At 35.1% G+C, this 25782-nt stretch overlaps 2 protein-coding genes across 3 annotated transcripts; both read right to left on the reverse strand.

The window, feature by feature from the left end:
- Positions 1–15423: 15423 nt before the first annotated feature.
- LOC136225943 (uncharacterized) lies at positions 15424–18029 on the reverse strand. Of its 2 annotated transcripts, XM_066014128.1 has the most exons (6): positions 17672–18029; positions 17472–17499; positions 16403–16633; positions 15963–16026; positions 15822–15881; positions 15424–15680 (listed from the first exon to the last, which is right to left on the reverse strand). In XM_066014128.1, exons 1-6 carry the CDS (start codon positions 17797–17799, stop codon positions 15622–15624), a joined length of 570 nt encoding a protein of 189 aa, XP_065870200.1. In that variant the 5' UTR covers positions 17800–18029; the 3' UTR covers positions 15424–15621. The 2 variants fall into 2 exon arrangements, with proteins under 2 accessions (XP_065870200.1, XP_065870201.1); XM_066014129.1 differs by lacking the exons at positions 17472–17499; positions 17672–18029 and having other exon boundaries at positions 16403–16639.
- Positions 18030–20826: 2797 nt separating this feature from the next.
- On the reverse strand, positions 20827–24573 carry LOC136225942 (MLO-like protein 6). The gene is made up of 15 exons (XM_066014127.1): positions 24287–24573; positions 24135–24192; positions 23813–24051; positions 23607–23723; positions 23467–23527; positions 23294–23382; positions 23135–23209; positions 22945–23039; positions 22812–22861; positions 22654–22694; positions 22383–22556; positions 22250–22285; positions 22089–22156; positions 21929–21989; positions 20827–21618 (listed from the first exon to the last, which is right to left on the reverse strand). The coding sequence occupies exons 1-15, from the start codon at positions 24410–24412 to the stop codon at positions 21157–21159; spliced, it is 1752 nt and encodes a 583-aa protein (XP_065870199.1). The 5' UTR covers positions 24413–24573; the 3' UTR covers positions 20827–21156.
- Positions 24574–25782: the final 1209 nt, after the last annotated feature.

The raw sequence follows: 25782 nt of genomic DNA on the forward strand, positions 1-25782 counted from the left end.
AGTCATCTACAGTCACCTCCTTCACAAAAATGTGAATCTCCCCACACTCAACACCAGCCAGAGCCATCTCGTAACAATCGTCATCCGAGCTCAAATGTTTTAGCCCATCCTCCCATGGCGTGTCGTAACACTTCCAATAATATTGATAAACACCTGTGCATTCCAAACTGACCAATTTGGCAGCAATCCCCACTAAGGACAAGGTATCCCAGTGACCAAATTCCCAGTTGAATGCGTCACCGCCTACATATCCATGCTTTGTCCATCTACCATCGTAATACAGTAAAATATCAAAATATCCATCTTCAGGATCTACAAACAGTCAAAAGCAATAAACACAATCATCAAATAAGCAATAAAACAATAAACCCATTCATCAAATTCATCAAATAACATATAAACCAACAAACCAAACCATACAAAAAATGAGATAACACTTAATAAATACACTTACAGGGATTTGCCATTGCGGATTCTTTTTTACAGCGGTGGTGGTCCAGTGTACTACGCTTCCATACGGAGTCGGTTGCACTGAATGACCAAAAATCATAAGTGTCAGTTGGAATTATTTAAACAACAACAAAAGAGCTTTCTTCAGAAAGCTTTTAAACATCATTAAAATAGCTTTCAGACGAAAAAAACGATCTTTTTTCATACATTTGAACTGAAAAAACGATCATTAAAACGACGATAAAAAACGATCTTTCTTCAGACATTTAAACGGTTGTCCCTTTTAAACAACAATCAAAAACCTCAATCAATATGACTTGTAATGGTGAGAGAAAGCAAAAAAATAGCAACCCAGTTATCCTTTTAAACAACGAGCAAAAATACGAGCTTTATTTGAAACGAGCAAAACAGAGATATTATCTGCATGGAATCGGTAAAAGGAAGTGAACTTACCTCTGCCGTATTCGAATAGGAAATAGATGAAGTTCTCCTTGTCTTGCGATTAACACCGTTCTTGCGATCACTTCTTCTTGTATTGCGATATGGGTTTCGATTTGTTTACGGAGCAAGAACTGTAAAACCTAGGGTTTGCTGTGGAAGTGGAACCTTCACAATCGAAAGAGAGAGAGACGGAATTTTCTGAGTTCGAACAAATGAAGTAATGATAGATAGACATAGCGTTTTTTCTGTTTAAAGGTTGAATCAGAAAACGAAGGGACGTGTATTGGGAGATGGGTAGGTGATTAATTAGGAGGGAAAACCAATGAGGGTATTTTAGACAATACACATTTAGGGGGCCCACGTTTTTAATTCGAATAAGTGGGATATGGGTGACGTGGCGGGTTGACTGGGGTTGACCGGTCATTCTCACCGGCTATACACCACAGTGTGAGGTCACCCCTAAGTTCGTGCATATTAGTGTGACATTTTGAAGGTTGTACACCAAAGTGTGATTTAGAGTAAAGGTTGTATACCATGTGTGAAATTTACCCTCCAAGTTGAGGCCTAAAATTAAGGAAGCACTACTCCATTTTGTGCTTAGTGGAGTCATGGCATTGAAGGAAAATAGGCAAACGTTTGGTAGCAGAAATATAAATTTTTTAACCTATTTCCTTTAACCAAGATCTCTTAACCGTTATTTCATATAAAGAGGGATAGAAGGAAATACCTTTTGAAGTTCTATCTACTGTTGCAATCGTAGTGCCCACAACTCTTACTCCGAGTTCCCGAGCACTAAACAAAACACAATTCAAAAGATGATTAGAACTCAACCGTATAAAAGCAACCAAAGCAGATTGCCTCTAATAAATCAACACAAGATCAAGGATTAAGAGAAAGAGATGAAAAATCAATTGAACGGAAGCAAGCGGTGAAGAATCGATCCACTACGGTAGGGGGCCGAATTTTCTCTCTCCCGGGATGCTTGTGATAGCCGAAATTCTCATTAGGGGGGGGGTATATATATCCTCTTCCATCTAAACCCTAGTCAGATAGAATTAGGTTACTGAATAAGAATTTAATTCAGAATAAAATTCTTATTGTTATTATCTATAATTATATTTAATTACAAAGATAATAATAACCTATTGATAGGATAATAATAGGAGCAATTTAATCTCATTAAACCTCCTAACTTTTTTTTTTTTTTTGGTAAGAAGGGAAGAAAAAAAACAAACAAACAAAAACCTAACCCGGGATCAGTCTAGGAAGACTGAAGAAGAGAAGGTAACAGAAAAGAAGGAGGAACGGAAAGGGTAGAAACACCTAACATCCCCCCATGCCCAGCAGCTGCCAAGCGATCCGCCACGCGGTTTTGCTCCCTATAAATATGGGAGAAGGTAAGAGAATCGAAGGCAGGACGAAGCCTCAAGATGGCTTTAATGAGATTCTGACTCTTAAGACAAACAGCCTGTCTATCCGAAATCCTGTTGATAGCCTCCAAATTGTCAGACTCCACCGAAAGTCTTTTAACACCCATGCGAATGGCGAGTATTAAACCTCCTAACTTATTTATCCCATAATTAATTTAATTCATAATCATAATCTAATTATAATTGTTTAAATTAAATTAATTTCTTTATGTATTTACTATACATAAATCGCCCCCCTATACTACTGGGCCTTAGTGGACTCAGTTGGGCTTCCGTCAATTAATTAACATCTGTTTCTCTTTTGGGTTCCAAGTCTTATGTGTGACCCATTAGGTTCTTATTGCTTCTAGCCGTATGCAACTATTAAATTAATTTTCTCAGAATTATATTTAATCTTTGCATAACGGAATGAGTACGCGAACTGTGATTGGCAGATCCGAAACATTCCCCCAGAGCTATAAGAAGACAGGTTGATTCTGTCGTTGATCTTTTCGTATTAGTTACAGTATAATTCGATCCTTTGTCAACTACATCCTTGAACTGAATCTTATGACTATGGGCAATGTCAAGTCACATATAGCGAGACGTTCGTTTTACTTGTACAGGCCGAGTTAACTCCAATTAGATAGGTTAAGTGAAATCTGCATTTCAAGTCTTAAGCTATCACCTTGCAAGGATTTAGAGTTAAGTCTTCCACAAGCGATCCTTGGACGTATCTCCCATTTATTAGGAGTGACAAATGCTCAATCCAATGTATAACTATCCTGCAATTACTTCCTGTGATACCCAACGTCTTCCGTACACACCCCAAAGTCATCTCTGTTATGGATCATGTTACAATAGGATCAAAGCATCACATTCCATAATCCAGAATCAATAATTAACATTCATTTGAGTCTTAGGATTACTTATACCTATTAATACCAATGAGATGAACAGGTGACAAGGATAAATCTACCCATCCTGTTGTCTCAAGTCGGGTCCCCAATCCTAATGAACTCCATTCATTGGATCCACGTAACTGTCCAGATATCTGCATATCTGAAGCTTGTGAGATCAGCTCTCTGTCTCGACAGAAAACATTGTTACATGCAAGTCTCAACAGTGTTCTGTCAATCCCTATTCAAAACATATCACTTGACTTGGGGTGGCTTTAAGTTTATTAGTTTATTATAATGTTTGGTCTCACTTCATGCTTGTATGAACACTTTATATTCACTTTAAATAAACTCAGGGATTTCCTTTTATTAGACTTATTGAGTTCTTTAAAAGAGGTTGCCTTTATACAGTTATGAAACCATATCTCATTAAAACAAATGACATAAAGAACAATTCATTTACATTAGGTTTATATCCTGGAACAATTGTCTATAGGACACTAAACCCCAACATACTCCCACTTGGACTAAAGCCAATTGTTTCTACAACTTATCCCAGTAGAACTTAGATGATGATCATGTACTTTATGGGTTAAGGGCTTTGTCAACGGATCTGCAACGTTGTCCTCTGTAGGTACTCTTTCTATTCTCACATCTCCTCTTGCAACAATCTTTCTTACAAGGTGGTATCGCTTAAGGTAATGCTTGGATGCATTATAAGACCGTGGTTCCTTTGCTTGTGCAATGGCTCCATTGTTATCACAGTACAGAGTAATGGGATTCACAATGTCAGGCACCACACCAAGTTCTGTAATGAACTTCTTAATCCAAACTACTTCATTTGCTACTTCTGCAGCAGCGATGTACTCTGACTCGATCTTAGAGAAAGCTACGCTTCCCTGCTTGGAACTCTTCCAACTGACCACGCCCCCATTCCAGATAAACAGGTATCCTGATTGGGATCTAAAATCATTCTCATCCGTGAGATGACTGGCATCTGAAAATCCTTCTATTTTCAGATCCCCTTCTCCGTACACTAGGAACATATCTTTAGTCCTTCTCAAGTACTTAAGAATGTTCTTGATGGCATTCCAATGCTCGTCACCCGGATTACCTTGATAACAACTCGTTATGCTCAATGCGAACGCTACGTCAGGTCTAGTGAAAAGCATAACATACATAATCGAACCGATTGCGCTGGCGTACGGAATTATAGCCATACGTTTCTTATCATCTTCGGTTTTAGGATATTGATGATTGCTTAACTTTATCCCATGTACCATGGGTAAGTTACCTCGTTTCGATTCAAGCATGCTAAACCGCTTTAGCACCTTTTCACTGTATGTAGCATGTGAAAGACCAAACAGTCTTCTTGATCTATCTCTGTAGATCTTTATACCAAGTATATAAGCTGCTTCACCAAGGTCTTTCATGGAGAAGTTACCTGATAACCATACCTTTACCGACTGTAGTAGAGCTATGTCATTTCCCATTAGTAATATATCGTCCACATATAATATGAAAAATGCAACTGAGCTCCCACTTGCTTTCTTGTAAATGCAAGCTTCTTCGCAATTTTGTTCGAAACCAAACTGTTTTATGGTTTCGTCAAAACGCTTGTTCCAGCTTCTAGATGTTTTCTTGAGTCCATAAATAGATCTCTGTAGTTTGCAAACCTTGGTTGCATCATTTGATGTGAAACCTTCAGGTTGCATCATATATACATCCTTAAGCAGGTTTCCGTTTAGGAAAGCTGTTTTCACATCCATTTGACAAATCTCGTAATCCTAGTGAGCGGCAATAGCAAGCATTATTCTGATTGATTTGGACATGGCTACGGGAGAGAAAGTTTCGTCATAATCAATTCTTTGCTTCTGACGATATCCTTTCGCTACTAACCTAGCTTTGTAGGTACTAACCTTTCCATCCATGTCGGTCTTCTTCTTGAAGATCCACCTGCACCCAATGGGTTTTATCCCTTCGGGTGGATCAACCAAAGTCCACACTTGGTTAGTGTACATGGAATCCATTTCAGAATTCATAGCCTCAAGCCATGCTTTAGAATTTGGACTGGTGCGAGCCTCTTCGTAGTTTTTGGGTTCGTCGTCTAACACGGGAACCTCATCATCATCTCCCACTAGAAAAGCGTATCTAACTAGGAGTTCACGAACTCTTTGTGATCTACGAGTAGGTGGTGGCACTTGAGTCTCATCTAATGGGACTGCTTCGGGTTCCTCAACTGCCTCCGTTGTTTCAGCTGGTGTTTCTTCTTCTTGAACTTCATCAAGTTCAATCGTGCTTCCTTTTTCTGTTTCTTCGAGAAACTCTTTCTCTAAGAAGGTTGCGTGCTTGGATACTATTACTTTCTAATCATCTGGATGATAGAAGTAATATCCCATAGTTTCCTTAGGGTATCCTATGAAGAAACATTTATCAGATTTAGAATCTAGTTTATCTGATGCTATTCGTTTTACAAATGCTGAACAACCCCATATTCTCATAAATAATAAAGTAGGTTTCCTACCAATGAACAGTTCATATGGTGTGGAACTGGCGGATTTAGTTGGTACTCGATTTAGGGTAAATAGGGCAGTTTCTAAGGCATAGCCCCAGAATGTCTTTGGAAGTAATGCTATGCTCATCATAGATCATACCATATCTAGTAGGGTACGGTTCCTCCTTTCGGATACACCATTGTGTTGTGGTGTATAAGGGGGTCTCCATTGTGAGCATATCCCACATTTAGTTAGATAATTCAGAAAATCATCTGAAAGATATTCACCACCTCAATCGGATCGAAGTATCTTTATTTTCTTTCCTATTTGATTTTCTACTTCATTCTTGAAGCATTTAAATTTCTCAAAAGCTTCGGACTTGTGCTTCATCAAGTAAACATAACCATATCTGGTATGGTCGTCTATGAAGCTTATGAAGTATCTGAATCCTCCTCTTGCTTGGACTGACATAGGACCGCATATATCTGAATGTATTAATCCTAGAGTGTCTGATACACGCTCGCCTTTATTGCTAAAGGGTGTCTTTGTCATTTTACCTTTTAAACAGGCTTCGCATGTTTCCAATGATTCAGAATCAATTGAATCTATAAGCCCATCTTGATGTAGCTTAAGCATACGTCTTTTGTTTATATGGACTAAACGACAATGCCACAAGTAAGTTGAATTATCTAGCTTATGTCTTTTGGTATCAATTGCGAATACAAAATTTTTATCATCTAACACATAAATCCCATTTAGTGATATTCCAGAAAAATAGAAAATCCCATCTTTATAAAAATCGCAATGTTTGTTCTTTATTGAAATATTAAAGCCGTCATCAACAAGACAGCTAATAGAAATAATGTTTCTGGACATTTCAGGAACATACAAACAGTTCCTTAATTCTATTACAAGCCTAGAGGGCAAACTCAAAGCATAATCTCCAATGGCGAGCGCGGCAACTCTTGCTCTATTTCCTACTCGCAAGTTTATGCTTCCTTTCTACAATTCCTTAGTCCGTTTTAGTCCCTGCATATTCATACAAATATGAGATCCACATCCGGTATCTAATACCCAAGATTCAGACTGTGAAATTGTATTTATTTCAATATAGAACATACCAGATGTTGAAGCACCGTCTTTACCCTTCTTGAGGGATGCTAGGTACTCCTTGCAATTCCTTCTCCAATGCCCATCTTTACCACAGAAGTGGCACTCTCCTTTGGGCTTCTTCACTTGCTTCCCCTTCGCGGGCACGGCCCTCTTGCCTTTCTTGGGATGTTTAGGATTGGGAAAATTCCCCTTCCTCTTCTTTGATCCCTCTATGACTAGAGCCGGTATTGCCTTGTCTTTCTTCATATTGGGCTCAACTGTCTTGAGCATGTTTGCAAGCTCTCCAAGAGAGGTTTCCAAGTCATTCATTTGATAGTTCATTATGAACTGTGAATAACTCTCTGGGAGGGATTGAAGGACTAAGTCAACACTTAGCTCATGATCCATCGCGAATCCAATACTAGAAAGCTTGGTAATATAGCCTATCATCTTGACACAATGTGTCATCACAGATGTGCCCACTTGCATCCTGCAACGATATAACGGTTTTGATATCTCGTAGCGTTCACACCGATTTTGTTTCCCAAAGAACTCTTTCAGGTGCGTGATGATGGAATATGCATCCATTTCCTCATGTTGCCTTTGCAATTCCGGTGTCATCGATGCAAGTATGATGTATCCCGCGTGATCGTCGTCAGCCTTATGCTTCTGGTAAGCATCGATCTCTTCGATGGGAGCATCATCAGCCGGGGTAGGGGGTATCGATGTATCAAGTACATACCCTATCTTATCGAACTTCAAAACGATTTTGAGGTTGCGATACTGGTCGGTGAAGCTTGAACCGTTCAACTTGTTATCGGTAAGTATATTTTGCAGATTGGTTTTAGTCATGATTTTAGGAGTGTTTTAATTTAACCTGAGAGTGAGAAAGAGTAAACGTATGTTATTCATTTTCTTTAAAGTACATCAATCTAAAATTATAGGTCTTTTAATTCATTTTAAATTGCTCCCACTATTTTGCCAAATTAATAGCCCTCCATATTAATTCGAAAAATTTCACAAATCCTTTAGTGAGCTAGGATCCTAACTCCTGAAATTTCACCTTGAGTTTACTCAACAAGCTAGTCTCATTTGTTAGGTAGATTCATACAAGCAATCACATCAAACAATGTGATTCCTAGGTTATTGGGTTACTAAGCACATTAGTAACTAATATATTATTCATATTAATCCCAACCATATTGCCCATTAGTTTATGACAACATGAGTTTACCCATCCAATTATCATAATCTAATTTAAGTATTATCCCATATTCATGAAAAAGCGATTTTTGATAATTCAGGTGTTACCATAAGACCCCGAGCTTGAGTTTACTCAACAACCCAAAGGCCCCAGTACTGCCGGCTGAATTATAATATTAGGGAGGGGCAACCGTTTTAATAACTTGTTTATTTACTTAACTTTTAATTAGTGAGGGATTTTTATTTTGAGTCTCATAATCTAACCTAGTCTTGATTTGCTTTAACATACATCAGACACATACATTGGCGTTATGGACATATTATCTAAATTATTCCGTTGAGCCAGAAACGGAATAAAAGGCAAACCCTAAGGAAATACTAACTATTACATATTTCTCTTTAGGTCTTCCGTCTTCTCCATGGCGCCTCGAAATTACATCAATATTAATTTCTATACTACTAAAGAAAACTTCAATTAACTTGAAGGGAATTAGATGAGAGAAGAAATTACAATAGATAATAGATAGGCAGGACACGCAATTCCTATTTCAAAAATACTAAAAGACTAAATAGAGGGTTCAAATATGTCCATAACTCCAAACATGCACAGACTCAATTAAATAAATTTAATTGGTTGATTACATAAAATATTTATGTAATATTTTTGGTTAATCACATTAACTTGTCAAATTAACTTTCATCCAATTTTAATTCTACCAGTTCTGTATCTTATATATTTAATCTAATTAAAATGTAACAATTACATGTTAGATTAATACAACTATACAAAACTTTTGTTATGCATAGCCCGGTTATTTTGATTTAATTCATTTAACACTTTTGATTTACAAATAGGTAAAACAAACTTTTAAATAAATTCTTTTATTCGATAATCAAAACAGAAAACTATTAATTTCTGAAACATATATATATATATATATATATATATATATATATAATTTTATTTAAAACTTAATTTTATTTTAAAACGATTTTAAAATAAACATGTCCTCAGGCCGGGCCCGTGACAAGCCCGAACACGTGGCTGCTGCCGTTTGGCAGCTGCCATGCGTCTGGCCCGCCGCTGCCTTGCGGCCAGGCGCTATGCGGTTGCTGCTGCGAGGCAGCAATCGCAGAACAGTGGTTCGGGTTGCGCCTCACGACGCAACCCGAGCTACTGTTCATCCCTTTTTTTTAATAAATATAATATATATATATATATATATATATATATATATATATATATATATATATATATATATATATATATATATATATATATATATCAGATTTAAAACGGTTTTAAAACGATTTTCAGAAAAGAAGAAAATCCTTTAAAGATTTCATGTTTTATCTTTAGAATCAATAAAACTAACTTTTATCAATCTAACTATAAAACTAATAGATTTTTATTATAATGATTATCAACCAAAATAATTAGGAACATATGCATAATCAATTTTAATTAACAATTAATTAAAACTTATTTATCTTTAGAATTAATTAATCAAAACAATTTTGTTAATTAACCTAATAATAAATATTTATTCAATTTGATTGAAAAACCTTTTAATTTTCATATATGAAATAACGGATTTAACGCAGGCTCTGATACCACTGAAGCAAAATAGGCAAACGTTTGGCAGCGGAAATATAAATTTTTTAACCTATTTCCTTTAACTAAGATCCGTTAACCGTTATTTCATATAAAGAGGGATAGAAGGAAATACCTTTTGAAGTTCTATCTACTGTTGCAATCGTAGTGCCCACAATTCTTACTCCGAGTTCCCGAGCACAAAACAAAACACAATTCAAAAGATGATTAGAACTCAACCGTATAAAAGCAACCAAAGCAGATTGCCTCTAATAAATCAACACAAGATCAAGGATTAAGAGAAAGAGATGAAAAATCAATTGAACGGAAGCAAGCGGTGAAGAATCGATCCACTACGGTAGGGGGCCGAATTTTCTCTCTCCCGGGATGCTTGTGATGGCCGAAATTCTCATTAAGGGGGGGTATATATATCCTCTTCCATCTAAACCTTAGTCAGATAGAATTAGGTTACTGAATAAGAATTTAATTCGGAATAAAATTCTTATTGTTATTATCTATAATTATATTTAATTACAAAGATAATAATAACCTATTGATAGGATAATAATAGGAGCAATTTAATCTCATTAAACCTTATAACTTATTTATCCCATAATTAATTTAATTCATAATCATAATCTAATTATAATTGTTTAAATTAAATTATTATTTTTATGTATTTACTATACATAAATCGCCCCCTATACTACTGGGCCTTAGTGGACTCAGTTGGGCTTCCGTCAATTAATTAACATTTGTTTCTCTTTTGGGTTCCAAGTCTTATGTGTGACCCATTAGGTTCTTATTGCTTCTAGCCGTATGTAACTATTAAATTAATTTTCTCAGAATTATATTTAATCTTTGCATAACGGAATGAGTACGCGAACTGTGATTGGCAGATCCGAAACATTCCCCCAGAGCTATAAGAAGACAGGTTGATTCTGTCGTTGACCTTTCCGTATTAGTTACAATATAATTCGATCCTTTGTCAACTACATTCTTGAACTGAATCTTATGACTATGGGCAATGTCAAGTCACATATAGCGAGACGTTCGTTTTACTTGTACAGGCCGAGTTAACTCCAATTAGATAGGTTAAGTGAAATCTGCATTTCAAGTCTTAAACTATCACCTTGCAAGGATTTAGAGTTAAGTCTTCCACAAGCGATCCTTGGACGTATCTCCCATTTATCAGGAGTGACAAATGCTCAATCCAATGTATAACTATCCTGCAATTACTTCCTGTGATACCCAACGTCTGCCGTACACACCCCAGAGTCATCCCTGTTATGAATCGTGTTACAACAGGATCAAAACATCACATTCCATAATCCAGAAACACTAATTAACATTCCTTTGAGTCTTAGGATTACTTATACCTATTAATACCAATGAGATGAACAGGTGACAAGGATAAATCTACCCATCCTATTATCTCAAGTCGGGCCCCCAATCCTAATGAACTCCATTCATTGGATCCACGTAACTGTCCAGATATCTGCATATCTGAAGCTTGTGAGATCAGCTCTCTGTCTCGACAGAAAACATTGTTACATGCAAGTCTCAACAGTGTTATGTCAATCCCTATTCAAAACATATCACTTGACTTGGGGTGGCTTTAAGTTTATTAGTTTATTATAATGTTTCGTCTCACTTCATGCTTGTATGAACATTTTATAATCACCTTAAATAAACTCAGAGATTTCCTTCTATTAGACTTATTTAGTTCTTTAAAAGAGGTTGCCTTCATACAGTTATGAAACCATATCTCATTAAAACAAATGACATAAAGAACAATTCATTTACATTAGGTTTATATCCTGGAGCAATTGTCTATAAGACACTAAACACCAACAGGCATGAGTAGTGGGTAAGTGTGTGCTTAGTGGGTGTAAATTCCTCCTATAAATAACCTTTCTTCCTCTTCATTCCACCCCCAATCAACAACAAATCAATCAATACAAAACCAAAATCAATACCAAAATAATCAATCCAATATAAGAATACACAACACATATCAATCCAATTATCAGATATATTCAGCCTATTCATATCTTTCTAGCCAAATTCGGTCCCAATTCTGTCCAATTTCATTCCTAAATACAATTCTCAAGCTTCCGAGCCAATTCCAATCATTAATCCTTGATTTTTATCATCAATTCTAGCTACAATCGCTATAATCTCAAGCTTTTGTTCATCAATTTGAACATCAATTTACAACAACCCCTTTTTGTTCGATCTTAGCCACTAAAATCGTCCATCCCTGATTCGGTATAATTTGCTTTTTTTCGACCAAACACAAACCCGATTCGTTTTCCTACTCAAATTCACATCCAAAAACTCAATCTCCTAGTCAAAATATCAATCTTATCATAACAATCTCAATTTCCAAATATTCAAGCCCAATCAATTGGCACCACTAAACACGCATCTTACTCAAGTCAAGCATCGGTCTCGGGATAACGACCTCGGCAGACACAATGTTTCAACGCGACGCTTCGACGCAACGACTCACCGCTTCGGTTAATTCATTTCAATTGTTCACTTCAATTTCAATTACAATCATATTTATTGCTTTTGACATTGTGGATATTAAATTTGCTATTTGTCTTGGCTGTAATTATTGCTATTCGGTTTATTGTAACCCAAAACTCTAAATATAAAAAAAATTCCAAAATTCTTGTGTTTGCTTTATTATTCTTACATTTTTAATTACTGAAAACTATTGGTCCAATTCTAGTTAAAGTTGTGCTGACGGCAACTAGGAATCCAGTGAAACATTTTCACAATCCTTGCTTTTCCCGTACAATTGTTTGATTATTAGTCAGTTATCCATTAGACACAGGCGCATATCTATAAAAACCGTTTTCTTAAACGTAGGTTGAGAACCTAATTCTCTGGCACCAGGGGCGGATGTAGGGGGGTCAAAGGGGGCATTTGCCCCCCCCCCCCTCTTCATCCCATTATATAAAAAAAAAATTAGTCCAAAAATAAGGGTTAAAGTGTAAAAATAGCCCTAATATTTTGGGTCAGGAGCAATTTTATCCCTAACGTCTAAAATGGTACAATTTTATCCCTAATGTTGGAAGCCAAGAGCAATTTTACCCCTAACGTTGATAAATTGGGTCAATTTGAGAAATAATTCATCAAACTGTCTTCTCGATTATGAATAATAGTGTCTGAAATTGATCCAATTTATCAACGTTAGGGGTAAAATTGGTGCAAAATTACAAAATTGATATGCAATTGGTGCAAAATAAAGAAAAAAATGACTGTATTTTATAATAGTGTCTGAAATTGATCAAAGTTATCAACGTTAGGGATAAAATTGCTCTTGGCTACAAACATTAGGGGTAAAATTGCACCATTTTAGATATTAGGGGTAAAATTGCACCTGACCCAAAACGTTAGGGATATTTGATGCGTAACTATCCGAGAATCCCGGAAATGGATGATTACGAGTTGGAAACATTATAATTTACGTTTTTTATAAAAAAAATCATGAAAATAATGCATGACAATTGAACGATTTTGCATTTTTCGTCACCAAAAATTGAACAATTTTGCATTTTTTGTCATAAAAAATTGAACAATTTTACATTTTTTGTCTAAATTTTTTTACGTAGAATTTTGCCCCCCTCCCTCAAATCCTGGATTCGCCACTGTCTGGCACGCCCGCATTTTTCTCGCACAAGTCAAAGTTGTAAAGAGAATATTTTTGTTACTCAAAAATATCGTCAACAAAACCATTCAAACATTCTCAAATATTCAAAATTCAACATAAGAAGAATAATATCTAACAATCTTAGAAATTAATATATTCGTTTATAAACAAATATATCTGAACTAATTAAAAAGTTTATTAACAATATTATTAAAGTTAAATTATAAAACAAACATGTGATTTAACGTTTTCTAAAAATGGTAGTTATGGTTTTATCTTTGAACCGGTGTCTGTAGTTGTCGCTGTTACTAAAATTGTGAAATTTTCCCTTTGACTGTTAAAAAGTTGACATGGCACAGGGGCATGTTTTTTCGAAAACTCTCATAGACACCAATTTTGAGAAAAAACAAGTACCCTTTCTAGAAAACACTCCACGGACACCAATTTTGAAAAAAAATCACAAATATCATTTCTAAAAGATTTATTTTTTTTTTTGTAATTTACCCTATCAAGTACGATCGGGCCGTTTTTTTTTTACCCTATCATTAACTAATAATAAATTTTTTATTGATCGGGACTAACATATAGACCTCATTACATGAACACTTTGGGAAACAGAAAATTTCTTGTTTGTACCACAGTGCAAAGATAAGTTTTCTAGATTTTAATCTTATGCAAGACAGACCGATAGGAACTATATAAGTCTTAGATGCTCAACTGTTTCATGAATTTGGTTATGGCTTGTCCACATGTCAAAAACCTTAGCACTGGTGCTCGAATAGATTTCTTCAACATATTAAAGAGAAGTTTTGGATCTTTCCATCTTGGAAGACCTCTGGCCCACATGTCATCAAATTTTACAGTTTTATGACGTGGAACAATATTTCTTCAACATCATCACATCTGATGTTTCGTTTGATTTTAGAATTTTTAATTTTCTTTAATAAGTTTTGCACTTTTGTTAACCGTTGAGGAAATCAAGCAATTTGAGAAACTAGAATCATTCTCTCCATTACTGTAATATATTACAAGTAATTAAAATATTAATATATACATACAAACCTCTTTTATTAATCAAACTTATTTTTAAATAGAGAGAGACTTCACCTTCTCTCTACTTTTTCCTCTCATTACTTTCTTCTTTTCATATCCGGTTATTTCCGCTACCATCACCGTCACCGTTACTTTTTCAGGTTTACTTAGAAAAGGAAGAAGAAAGTTCCTATTCACATTTATATTTTAGTCTTTGCTTTTAGCTTTAGATTTACCTTTTCTTGTTAGTTTGAAGTCTACATACCTTTTTGAACTTCTTTTTTCGTCAGATTTAGACTTGTGAGCTATACTTTCTTTCTTTTCTTCTTTTTACGGTCTTAGCAAGAGTAGAAAAAGTTTATCTTGTCCGTAGATCTATAGATCTGCGTGGTTGCACAAACAGAAAGGACTCAAATCCAAACGTCCGAAAGAGCGTAATTTTTTTATAACTATTTCCCTAATATGAGAAACTTATTATATCGTTGTTATTCGGCAATAATATTTAAACGATTCAAAAAAACATAAATGATTAATGGAAAATTAATTTTTAACCTAATTACCTTATAAATACCAAATCTAACTCTGACGATATTTCTAATAAATTATAAATTGATATTCATAGATTCCTTTTGGATTTTTATGTGCAAAATTATTTCAAATAATGAGGACAGAATTTCCCAACGAACTATCATGAGCTGCAGAAACAAGGAAGTCAACACATCTGTTACACGAGTAATAGTAATAGTAATACTTTTATAGAAAGAAGAGCTGCACCATTTGAAGCTCTTCTCTCAAACATCAATGTATTCCATTGTGATGGACTATGGTGTCTGTGTAACTAACATTACTTTTCCGAAAAATATCATCAATCGCACACTTGCAATCAGAAGTAACTATCCACAGGGCATTCCTATAGTCCGAACCTGAATTTGATTGTCTTCTTTGTCACGATTAAAGCTATTTCACGTTTTCAATCCCCAATTAAGGCTGTCCTATATGTGATCCAACTAGATAGATGAAGGATTCATCTATCTGCCGCATTCCCGAGCCCCCCTGGTCAAACAAACCGTGCAGGCTAAAAGCTAGTTTAAGAAAATGTAGAATAAAGTGTTGTACTCAACAATGAAATTTCCAGATTCCAATAAGCATGACTAAGTAGTAACTTTTCAATTGATCTTGAAAAATTTACAACTCTTGTTTAGAGTTTATTTTCCGCATACAAAAAGCAAAGAGTAAGTCGTTTGATCCAGAGAGAGATACAAACAAACAGTGTGAATACACAAACAAATTTTCATGTTTCTATGTATACTCCAGATGATTCAGATTTCATCCAAAATAAGCATCAGCTCTCAAATACTTCTTCTGCAGCATAGTAATGTTTGTGGACCATCTTCTTGTATTCTGCAATGCATCATCAATCAACAAAACCAAACCAAACCAAACCCTCTTTCAGTTACATCACATCATTATTTGCACTTGAGTAACTAATTTAATCAAGAAGAAAAACAGAGGGATTTCAACTGATCATTTTGACCATCTAACCTTCCTTATTATTCCATAATCTTGCCGCATAGCTGTTAAGAGGACTCTCAGGGTTAGGTTCTGCACCATGATTAAAATTGTTAGCCAAACACAAAACTTACAACATGTAATAACTAATAAATATATATATAAGAAGCTAACCTCCCAATAAACTTTGAACCGACAAAAGAATGGTTCTGCAATCGTAAGCTGAAGACCACTTCTCCTAACATTTTTAAACAAAAGGAAAAAAATAGAAATACTAATTAAATTTCAATTACAACCACCCAACATGAGTCAGCTCAATAAAAAGAGTATATCACAAAAATTATTCAATACTAGGGATTAGCCTTCACCAATCTTTGAGCTTTCACTGTTTATGAAATTCTTTTATCTTTCCTAAGTCTAAAAACTGTTCTATTAAAGAATGTATTTTTGCCAATAAACAGAACACTTAACTCTGCATAACCTCCTTTTTTTATTATTATTTAGCGCAACTTCATTTCAAACTGTATTTAGCACTTCTTTAATGGCAAAGCTAAATTCAAAGTTTATTTCTTCATCCAACGCAAGTGATATGTCATCCATCTACTAATTGGTACCTGGAGTATGTCAAGGCATATGTTGCCAAACTGATCAACATTAGGATGAAAGCAACTTGTCTCAAATTTGACTTGTGGTGGTTTAAACGGATAGTCAAGAGGAAAACGTAAAGAGAGTTTATATGATAGACCCTCATAAAGAGTTCCTTTTCCACCCTCAATTGTGCCAATCCATGTGAAAATACTCTCGCCTTCAGGAAATGCTGACACACCAAGATCTCCACTATTCATCTGCATATGGTAAGGGAAACACTGTCAAATTTGGGAAAACAAAGAGAAAATACAGCATGTAAACACCAGGTTATCTCTAGAGAATACTCCAAATATACACATTGCAAATTCAGCAAGAAAATTTCCATCAGATAACCAAATAAATATTATATATTCACTCCAATAGGTAACACTATTAACAACTCCAACTAATACAACTTGAGAGGAAACTTTTTCAAGTATGGCCATTCCATCGAGACAACGTGGCAAGCAATAAAAAAGCAACGATTTTCAGAGATTACATTAATATCCTCTGCATACTTAAGAGCGATCTCCTTCCAAAATGGCCATTTTAACTATCAAGCTGAGATGACATGCATGACAATAGAATGAAAAGGGTGAGTTCCTCAAAGATTCCAAAAACAAAACCCCAATATAAATACTAATTACACTGCAAAATTAACTTGTTCAAAACAAATCAGAAATGCAAGGCAACCTGTAGCTTATTCTATCCAACATAGTATATCTTGCTTCTACATGCCAAATAGACTGGATCATTAGGAATCACAAATGGAATCTATAAGATATCGGGTTTTACATTTCCGACAAATATCGAATTTTTTTTCTAATTGTTAATCGACTAGTTCATTCCAATCACACATGAACACAATAACTCGAGTGGACGGAAATTCTATAGTATATTGGGATATTATGTTCCACCAAATATGGGATTTCTAGTTTCTTGCTAATTCACTCCACAAAGAGGAAACCGATGATTCCCTATAGAACAAATGAATGAAAAGCAAAGAAAAGACAAAGAAATCAAAGGAAAGATAATCCAGTAAAGATTTCGACATACCATGAGAGACACCAATTCCTTCTGTAACCTGAAAAATTAAATGAAAAAATGAAAATCAACTCGACAGGTAGATAATTTTCTCAATACCCAAACAAGTGATTCAAGAAAGAAGAAAATAGAAATTGATCACTCCCTCCCACTGACTAAATGCTACTGCAATCCAAAACAAAAGCAGATGAAGAGAAGTTAAAGAAAACAACCTTTGAGAAACGGAGGACGTATCGACATGGTTAGGAGGAGAAGAAGGTTGCTTTGATGGAGTCGCCGATGAATGATGGCGATGAAGTTGGGGAGAATTATCAACGGTGGGATTTGGCCTCATCTCCATGAATTACGATCTCAATTGATTAAAATTGAAGGCCGATAAGCAGATAACTTGTAGAAAATCAATTGGATGGAAGATAAAAAGAAAAAGATTATCTAATCTGATCTCTGTTTTGGGTTTAGGGGAACTGAAGAAAAATGAAGTAGAAAGAGAGATTATAAGACGTGATCTGTATGTATCTGTAAGAAAGATGCAACATGTATCGTTTCTAATTGCATTGCATCTTTCACGCCAACTACCATCATTTTCTTCGTATTTTTAATCACTGGTAAATTACACCCATCACCATTGAAATTTAATAATTTTCAACGTACGACAACTGAACTTTAAAATTCAATATAAAAGTAGCTGAACTTTACACTTTGTTATGTTCGTGGTTATTGAACTTCAATCAATACCTCAAAATGACCGTTGATGATCTCAAACTAAAAAGTTCAAAAATTAATGATATTCTAAATAATATTAATTCTTAAAAAATTTCGTTTTGTGGTTATTTAAATGTTGTTTGGTCAAGAGAGAAATTGCATTTTTAGAGAGAAAAGATTCAAAAAGTTGTTATTTTGAAAAATAAAAAATGCAAGTTTCCCAATAGATGTTATTCTGAACAACTTTAATTTTTGAATGTTTCCATTTTACGGTTGTTAAAGATCATTTTGAGGAATTAGTTAAAATTTAGTGTCTACATATATAACAAACTGTAAAGTTCAGTGACTTTTATATTATATTTTAAAATTTAGTGGCTAAACTGTGAAAATTGGAAGTTTAGCGGTCATGTGTGTAATTAACCCCTTTAATAGGAGGTTAGGAGTAAACCACCGTCCTTTATCTGAAAATTAGTGAAACCACATGGATTTTATTTGAATTTTATCCTTTTTTTTAAGAGTAAAATGTTGATGTTTCTTTAACCTCTATTTAATAGAAGTAATGAAAATTTTATTAAAAAAATTGTTTATACGGAATAAATTTTAACTTTTTTACACGATTTTTTTTTTTTTTAAATCTACTTATTGATATTTAAACACTAAAAAGAAGTTAAACTATTAAATTTCATTTGCATATTCTATAAATTTCCAAACATACTTTAAGATGGTATTTATTTACATATTTTTCGACTCATGTTTACCTAAAAAGAAGTTTTTAATAAAAGCAGAGCTCCTATCAAAAAAATAAAATAAAAATCCTGCTTTTTGGAAAAACAAACTGCAAACAGTAACATACAGATACATTATCTGTGATAACTTAAGCATCATTTTGTTCTTCAATCACCCTAATTTGTTCCTTAATGAAATTAGCAATAAAAAACTTATATTTGAACTCACCTTCACAGTTGAAGGCTTTTAAAAACATTGGCCTGCTCTATGGTGTAGCCATGAAATTGATAATTGGCCGTCTGTCCAATCATCACTAACCAAACTCAATCCATACTCCTCCCATTTCATTTTAGTTAGCTGCAATAATCTTTCGATATTTGCTCTTTTTTTTTGCAATTTCAATATTGGTGTGCGACATATTGTATTGGGGAGGCAGATAACCAATTAAATTTTGCTTGGCTGCACTTGTGTAAGAACTCTCATAGTATGAGTTCCTAGCCAAATGAAATGACAGCCTTGCGAGTAGAACGTTCTTGCAATTTCACTGTGTGTTCATCATTCGCCAACTTCTCCAAGATGCTTTTCTTTTTCTTGAATCAAATATTTCAACTCCTTGCGCTCTAAAATGACCGGTTCCTGTCCTGATATACCACCTAAAGGGCTAGAAAAGGAAACAATACTTTTTGTTTGGTTTGAGAGGTAGAAGATGCAAAAGGAACTAATTTGCTTTAGCTTTTTTCCGCTTCATTTACCTCCCTTTGCAACTGATTCTCACTTTGGAACATACCCGAATCCCACATCTTGGAATTTTCAACAAATGTGTTATAATTCTATAAAAAGAACCACTCAATTCCATGTTGCGTTGCAGAAGTTACACTAGAACCTTATATTACCTTCCCTAATTTTGAGCTTCTCAAGGATTTTAACATGATTCCACAGATGAGAATTAAGGTCAATAGCTTTTGAGTTTGATTTGAAGAAGAAGAATCCGTGACAGAAAAAAAAGGACTTTGATTTGAACAGAAAACCTCCCAATTAAAATAAAATAAAAAATCAATGATGGAAAAAGAAGGTTTGGATTGAAAAAGACAGAACAGGACGCACTATGGCGGAACAAAAGTCGAACTATACTTCAATCAAACAGAAGTCCGAACAGAACAAGTTATGCGAACAGAACCTACACGAGATGGAAGTTAAGGTTCCAGAGAAAAAATAAGAATAATTTGGGTGGGTTTTAAATTTTGTATATCTCTGTATGTTTCCAAAGACCATGAGTGGGTTAGTATTACTTTATTTAATTTGTTATATAATCCTTATATTTTTAAAGTTTTCTAAATAACCCCTACAATTTAAGTAATTAATTATGAAAAGTATCCCTGAAATATCCCGGGTGTATCCACGCGTATCCCCCTAATTAAAAAAAGGATACTTCTAACCGTATCCTGTATGTATCCCGTCGTATTCCCGGCCTTAGAGTATCGGATAAAGTACATTGACCTCTTAGAAGCATCAGTGCTTCATAGTTAATAACCCGGATAGTGGTTGGTTGGTTACAATTTTATGGGAGAAAGTAACATGCATTGTAGGATCCACATTATAGATGCTCTGAAAAAAACCAACAAAGGCCAACAAACTATAGCTATCTCCATAACGCTGCTAGATTTCCTTCCACAAAGCACAAGCAGAAAGAGAGACACACAAAGTCATAAGCTAATTCAAGAAAGCACGAGACTGTCTATCCAGTTCCACTGATCATAATCTGGTGAATCAACAGCAGGCTCGAGATCGTCTTTGAGAATGAAGCCGGTTCTGTTCTTGGCATGAAGAACTCGGAGCATAGAACGATGCCAGGAGGTGTAAATTTTTAAATTCACCTAATTTAATGTAGATTTTGGTTGATTCAGTCAACATGAGATTCATTGGATAGTTGCTGCTGGTATGAGAAATGGATTTGAATCAAGAACTTACAATTTATACAATACGAGATTGCTAATTCTTGAAATACAATTGCTAAGAACAATACAGAAGAACTTCCTATACAATAAAAACAAGCTACTGCCTACTGCCTCTAGAAAAATTGGGAAAAAGAAGTACTAGAGAAAAAAAAAAAAAAATTCCCAATATACAACCATATATATGTATTGTATTGCCTTGTAAATCACAGCCTTTCTTGCACAAGGCAGGGTCCTAGACTTCATTTATCATTGCTGCAAATGAAGATTCTACATTTTCATGTACACATATCAATTAACAAAGAATTTTTGTATGATCAGTTCTTGAATGTGAATTCCCTTAAACTTATCCCGATTTCGTGTTGAGTTCTGATGGGAAGAGGGGCAGGAGGCAATTGCATTGTGTTTGGTTCTAAATTCTGAATGCTGACATTTTGGTTGTGGTTGCTGTTATCAGGACTAATCTCCTGATGTTGTTCAAGCTCATCGGAATCATGAGTGTGCACCGAATTGAGTGCTTCAGGATCCCAATTATCTGCATCATAATTAGAATTTCTCGGAGATGCCTGCAAGCTATCAGGGGCAGTACTGCTTCTGTAGTTTTGCAGGAGATGAACCGGAGACATTCCGTATGAAGGTGTTGCTGGTCTGCTTGAAGTTGGCGTATGTGAATTCGAATGCTTGCTGTGTTTAGCATGCTTTTTCGCCTCGTGATGCCAGTTCTTCAATGCTGCTGCTACTCTATCGTTGAAGATTGTCGGTCTCATGCTTGAACCCATCTGCACATCAATGCTAACACTGTTATTACCTAACTCACTATTCTACTTATGCGACTACAATTTAAACTCCTCGTTCAAAATGGCGCAATGTTCATCTATATAGTAGAAACAACAGTACAAGTGTCCCATTTTTTAAAGTAAATACTGATAAAAATTACAGATGAATCAAAATTTGTTGGTAGTAACTAGTAACCAACAAATTTTTCCATGGAATTGCTCTCGAGTTGAGGCATTTTGAACCATATCTGTTACTGAAAACCTGAACAAAATTGGACCTTAATTTAAATATAGCAGCAGCCATATTTCTCACCTGTGTCACAAGGGCATAGAGAGGCAGAGTCACATAACTGCATAGAACCTGTATAATGACCCTGAAAAGTTTGGATTTCAAAATGTATCAGTAATTGTTCTCAAGTTATCCAATTTTACCAAAAATAATTGTATTGATTCTAAATGCTAAGAGAACTCACCCCATTGCAATTTTGATTACTATATCTTCTGTCTTGTTATGCATGCAAGAATCTACTCCAATTTTCCACTGAAAGATAATGAATTAAAAAGCGTTAGAACGGAACAGTTGGCAACCGGTAGTATGAAATTAGTTAGCGAACTCCGAGCGGAATATGCTTACCAGACTCCAAAGAAAGAATGACAGCTGAAATGCATTCTGCAAATGAAGAAAAACGACACGAATAAGCATAATTTTATTCACTTCATGAGTGAAAGCAAAAATAAGGTGTAGCTAGGAAGTTGTTTTCTAGTACCTGAAAGAGACACAAATGAATCAGGAAGAGGATGAGGCGAGGTCGGCCGAACCAGAAGAGGTCATCACCTGGCTCAACCACAGGTGCACCTTTGACAACATCTCCTCTCTCTTGAATACGTAGCCCCATTCGGGTTATGATCACTTGTAGCTTAGCTCCAATTACCAATATTATCTGCACAATTTCCCCGTGAAACATATTAGCTCCTCTCAATATATAAAGATCCGAAAAACAGGCAGAAAACTTATGTTATAAGTCATATTGTTCTTACCACTAAGGGGATAAATGGCAACCACAAATAAGCATACCAACCTGCCATAAACGAAAAACGAAAAACATCTTGTTAGTTATTGAATCATGCATTTCTTTCAACTTTCTGAGCTTTGACAATTTCCGGTATGTAATTTCAGTAGAAAAACCAATTCTTACCATGTGTGCTAGACAGCAGCAATACGCAGGCAATGACCCAAATAACCGGACTGCATATTAAAACAAGTCAATGTTAGAATTCGGAAACTATGCGGGAAAAATTGTCATCTTGGAAATGCTTAAAAGCACAAACCTGATGCCCACTACAACTTTAAAGTCATCTTCAAGTGATCTGTTAATGTACTTTTGGAAGTCAAATCTTGTTTCACTTCCAGGAGCTAAATGTGCCTGAAAACATTGAGACAACACAGAATATTTCAACTCCAATTACACATGACAATCCTATAACAGTAACGAGACAATAACCGTATAAGTTAACTCACCATGATAAATCCATGTCTTAGTGTAAGATAATCAATCTTAGTAACAGATCCAAAGAACTGTCTAAAGAAACAGACCTGAAATTGTAACAAAAATAATAATATTGAGTTTGATATTCTAATACTGTTGTTGCAAAAACAGATTGATATGATACTACTTACAGTCCATACGAAGGCCGGTGAGCGACTCCATAAATTTAAATGTCTCTTTCCAAAGGAAGTATCCCTTGCAAATCTGAATCTCTCAGGATCTGCAGAGTATAAATTCTTTAATACTCAGTTCATTGCTACATAATTAGATAATCTAGTTAGTTCAATTCGAATGAGATAATTACCGTTGTTGTACTGATACTCAATGGTCTTTGTTTCATTCTCCCAATGCTTCCATTTTCTCATCTGAAACACAAATATTAATTAGAGATTTGTAGCTCAACTAATTAAGTAGAGATTAATGATTAATGATCATGTTTAGTACCTTAGTTTTGCCCAAAATATATGTAACTATACAGTAAAGTATATGAACAACAGCTAGAACAAAAATAAAATAGTGAAGCTGATCAATCCCATATCCTGATACAAAGGCAACTTTACCCTGAAAATTTCACAAAACACCAAGTCTTAAGCAATAATTCCATTATAACCCACAAAAAACAAAAGAAGATGAATGATTCTTGTTCTAACCTCTCCACATTTATCAGCACCTTTTGCTGCTAAAAAACGTCTAGTACTGGTGGTAGAATCACCGACGAACTGAAGAAGTCGCCGTCGATTTTCAGTATCTGAATCCGTTTTTGGCTTAGCTTTTTCTTCCTTGGAACAAGGATGCCAAGTTGATGCTACTTTTTCTGATATGCAAATTTGAGAAATAGGCTCTGATAGTGCAGTCAGAAGCAAGGATATGAAACCCATAAGCATCAGCTCTGCAAAATTTCCCAAGAAAACCAGAATGAGCATAAAATTAAAATCAATCAATCAATCTTTTGAAGTGGGTTTGGGTTTTTACCTGCTTTAATCTTTTCAAGTGCTTCTACTAAAGCTGGTTTATGTATCTTCTTAAACCACTGAAATTAAATTAGAACACAATCAAGATTAGAAGTCAATAAAGTTGAGAACTTTATGAGGCATGTGAAGTTGTAAAAGTGGGAAAGGTAATACCTTTTCAATCATATGGAATATAAGCTCAATGAAAATGGAGATACCAATCATGACAAGGCAAACAACAGCAACAGCCCATGTTGATGTGTCTTCGAGAGAACGAGGTTTAACCTCAGCTTCAGACATGGCGGTTTTGAAGAATTTTTATATTTCAAAAGAGGGGAAAGAAAGAAAAGAGATGATCTTTTTTCTTTTCTGGAAATGTATAATAAGAGCAGAGCAGATATGGTATGGATATAAGAAGGAATTAAGGACAAGGCAAGAACATTGACCTTATGAAGGAAGGGGCTTTGACTTTTCCACAAAGAGAAAGGCAATCAATAAATAACCTCCTCCATCTTTGAATAATTAAGAATATTAGTAGTAAATATCAATAAACAATTACGTTCCAGAATTGATTATTTATTTATTTAATAACTAAAGAACAATTCATAGCATAAATAAAGAATTAGTCTTAAACAAGTTTTAGTTACTGTTGTTATTAGCAAAGTATTAATATCCTGTGTTGTCCTATGAATTTATGTAATTCTTTTTTTTTCTTTTGTTAATTTCAAATTTAGGTAAGTGGGCATTAATTAATTTGACTAATTATATATTTGTATCCTGAAAATTCAATTATATTGGACCAAATAGTAAACAAAACAGTAATCCGCTAATTAAAGATGCACCATTAGTCCCCTGATTAGTATTTCCTCCATTTGAAGTATGAACAGAGTATGAATTCTTCCATGTGAAACGTAGAGCGCTTGATGCGCCGATTAGGAGAACCGAAGAGTGACATAGGGATGTAGTGGTGAGGGGTAGGGGAAGACCTAAGCAAACTTGGAGGAGGGTGATCGAGAGTGATATGAGTTTACTGGAAATTGAGGAAAATATGGTAGTGGATAGGACGGAGTGGAGGGAGCGAATTTGTGTCGCTGACACGACTTGATTTCACGGTTTTATATGATGGTTCATGTTAGCCGACCCCGAATCATTTCGGGACTAAGGTTTTGTTGTTGTTGAGTTGGTGGGTTTTATAACCTATTTACTTTACTATAAGTATTATTATTTTTATTTAAAAGGTTGGAAAAGAGAAGAGTGAAAGACGGACATCCCGACTAGGTCACATCCCCATCATAACACTCCAACCCAAATCTAGTATTATTAATAGAAAGCGAAAATTACAAAAAATCCATAACCTAAGCAAATCGATAAACATATCGACCACTGAGGTTACATAAGTACACTGAAATACAGAATGAAGGGAGTGAATCCCACCAAGTAAAATGAGAGGCCGTTCTACCATAATTAGCTAATAGATCGGCTACTTGATTTCCTTCTCTGAAGATGTGTGATACTACCAAAGTCATGGATGCAATCTATTTTAAACACGTCAGCCATGCTTGTCTGACTGACCACAGGACCACCTTTGAGCGGGTACGCAGCAGCTGCACGACGTATGTCGAGTCACTCTCCACCCATAAATGTCGCCAACCCCTGCCATACGCTGCCCT

Source organism: Euphorbia lathyris, chromosome 4 (genome assembly GCF_963576675.1).
Source record: "Euphorbia lathyris chromosome 4, ddEupLath1.1, whole genome shotgun sequence".
NCBI lineage: Eukaryota > Viridiplantae > Streptophyta > Magnoliopsida > Malpighiales > Euphorbiaceae > Euphorbia > Euphorbia lathyris.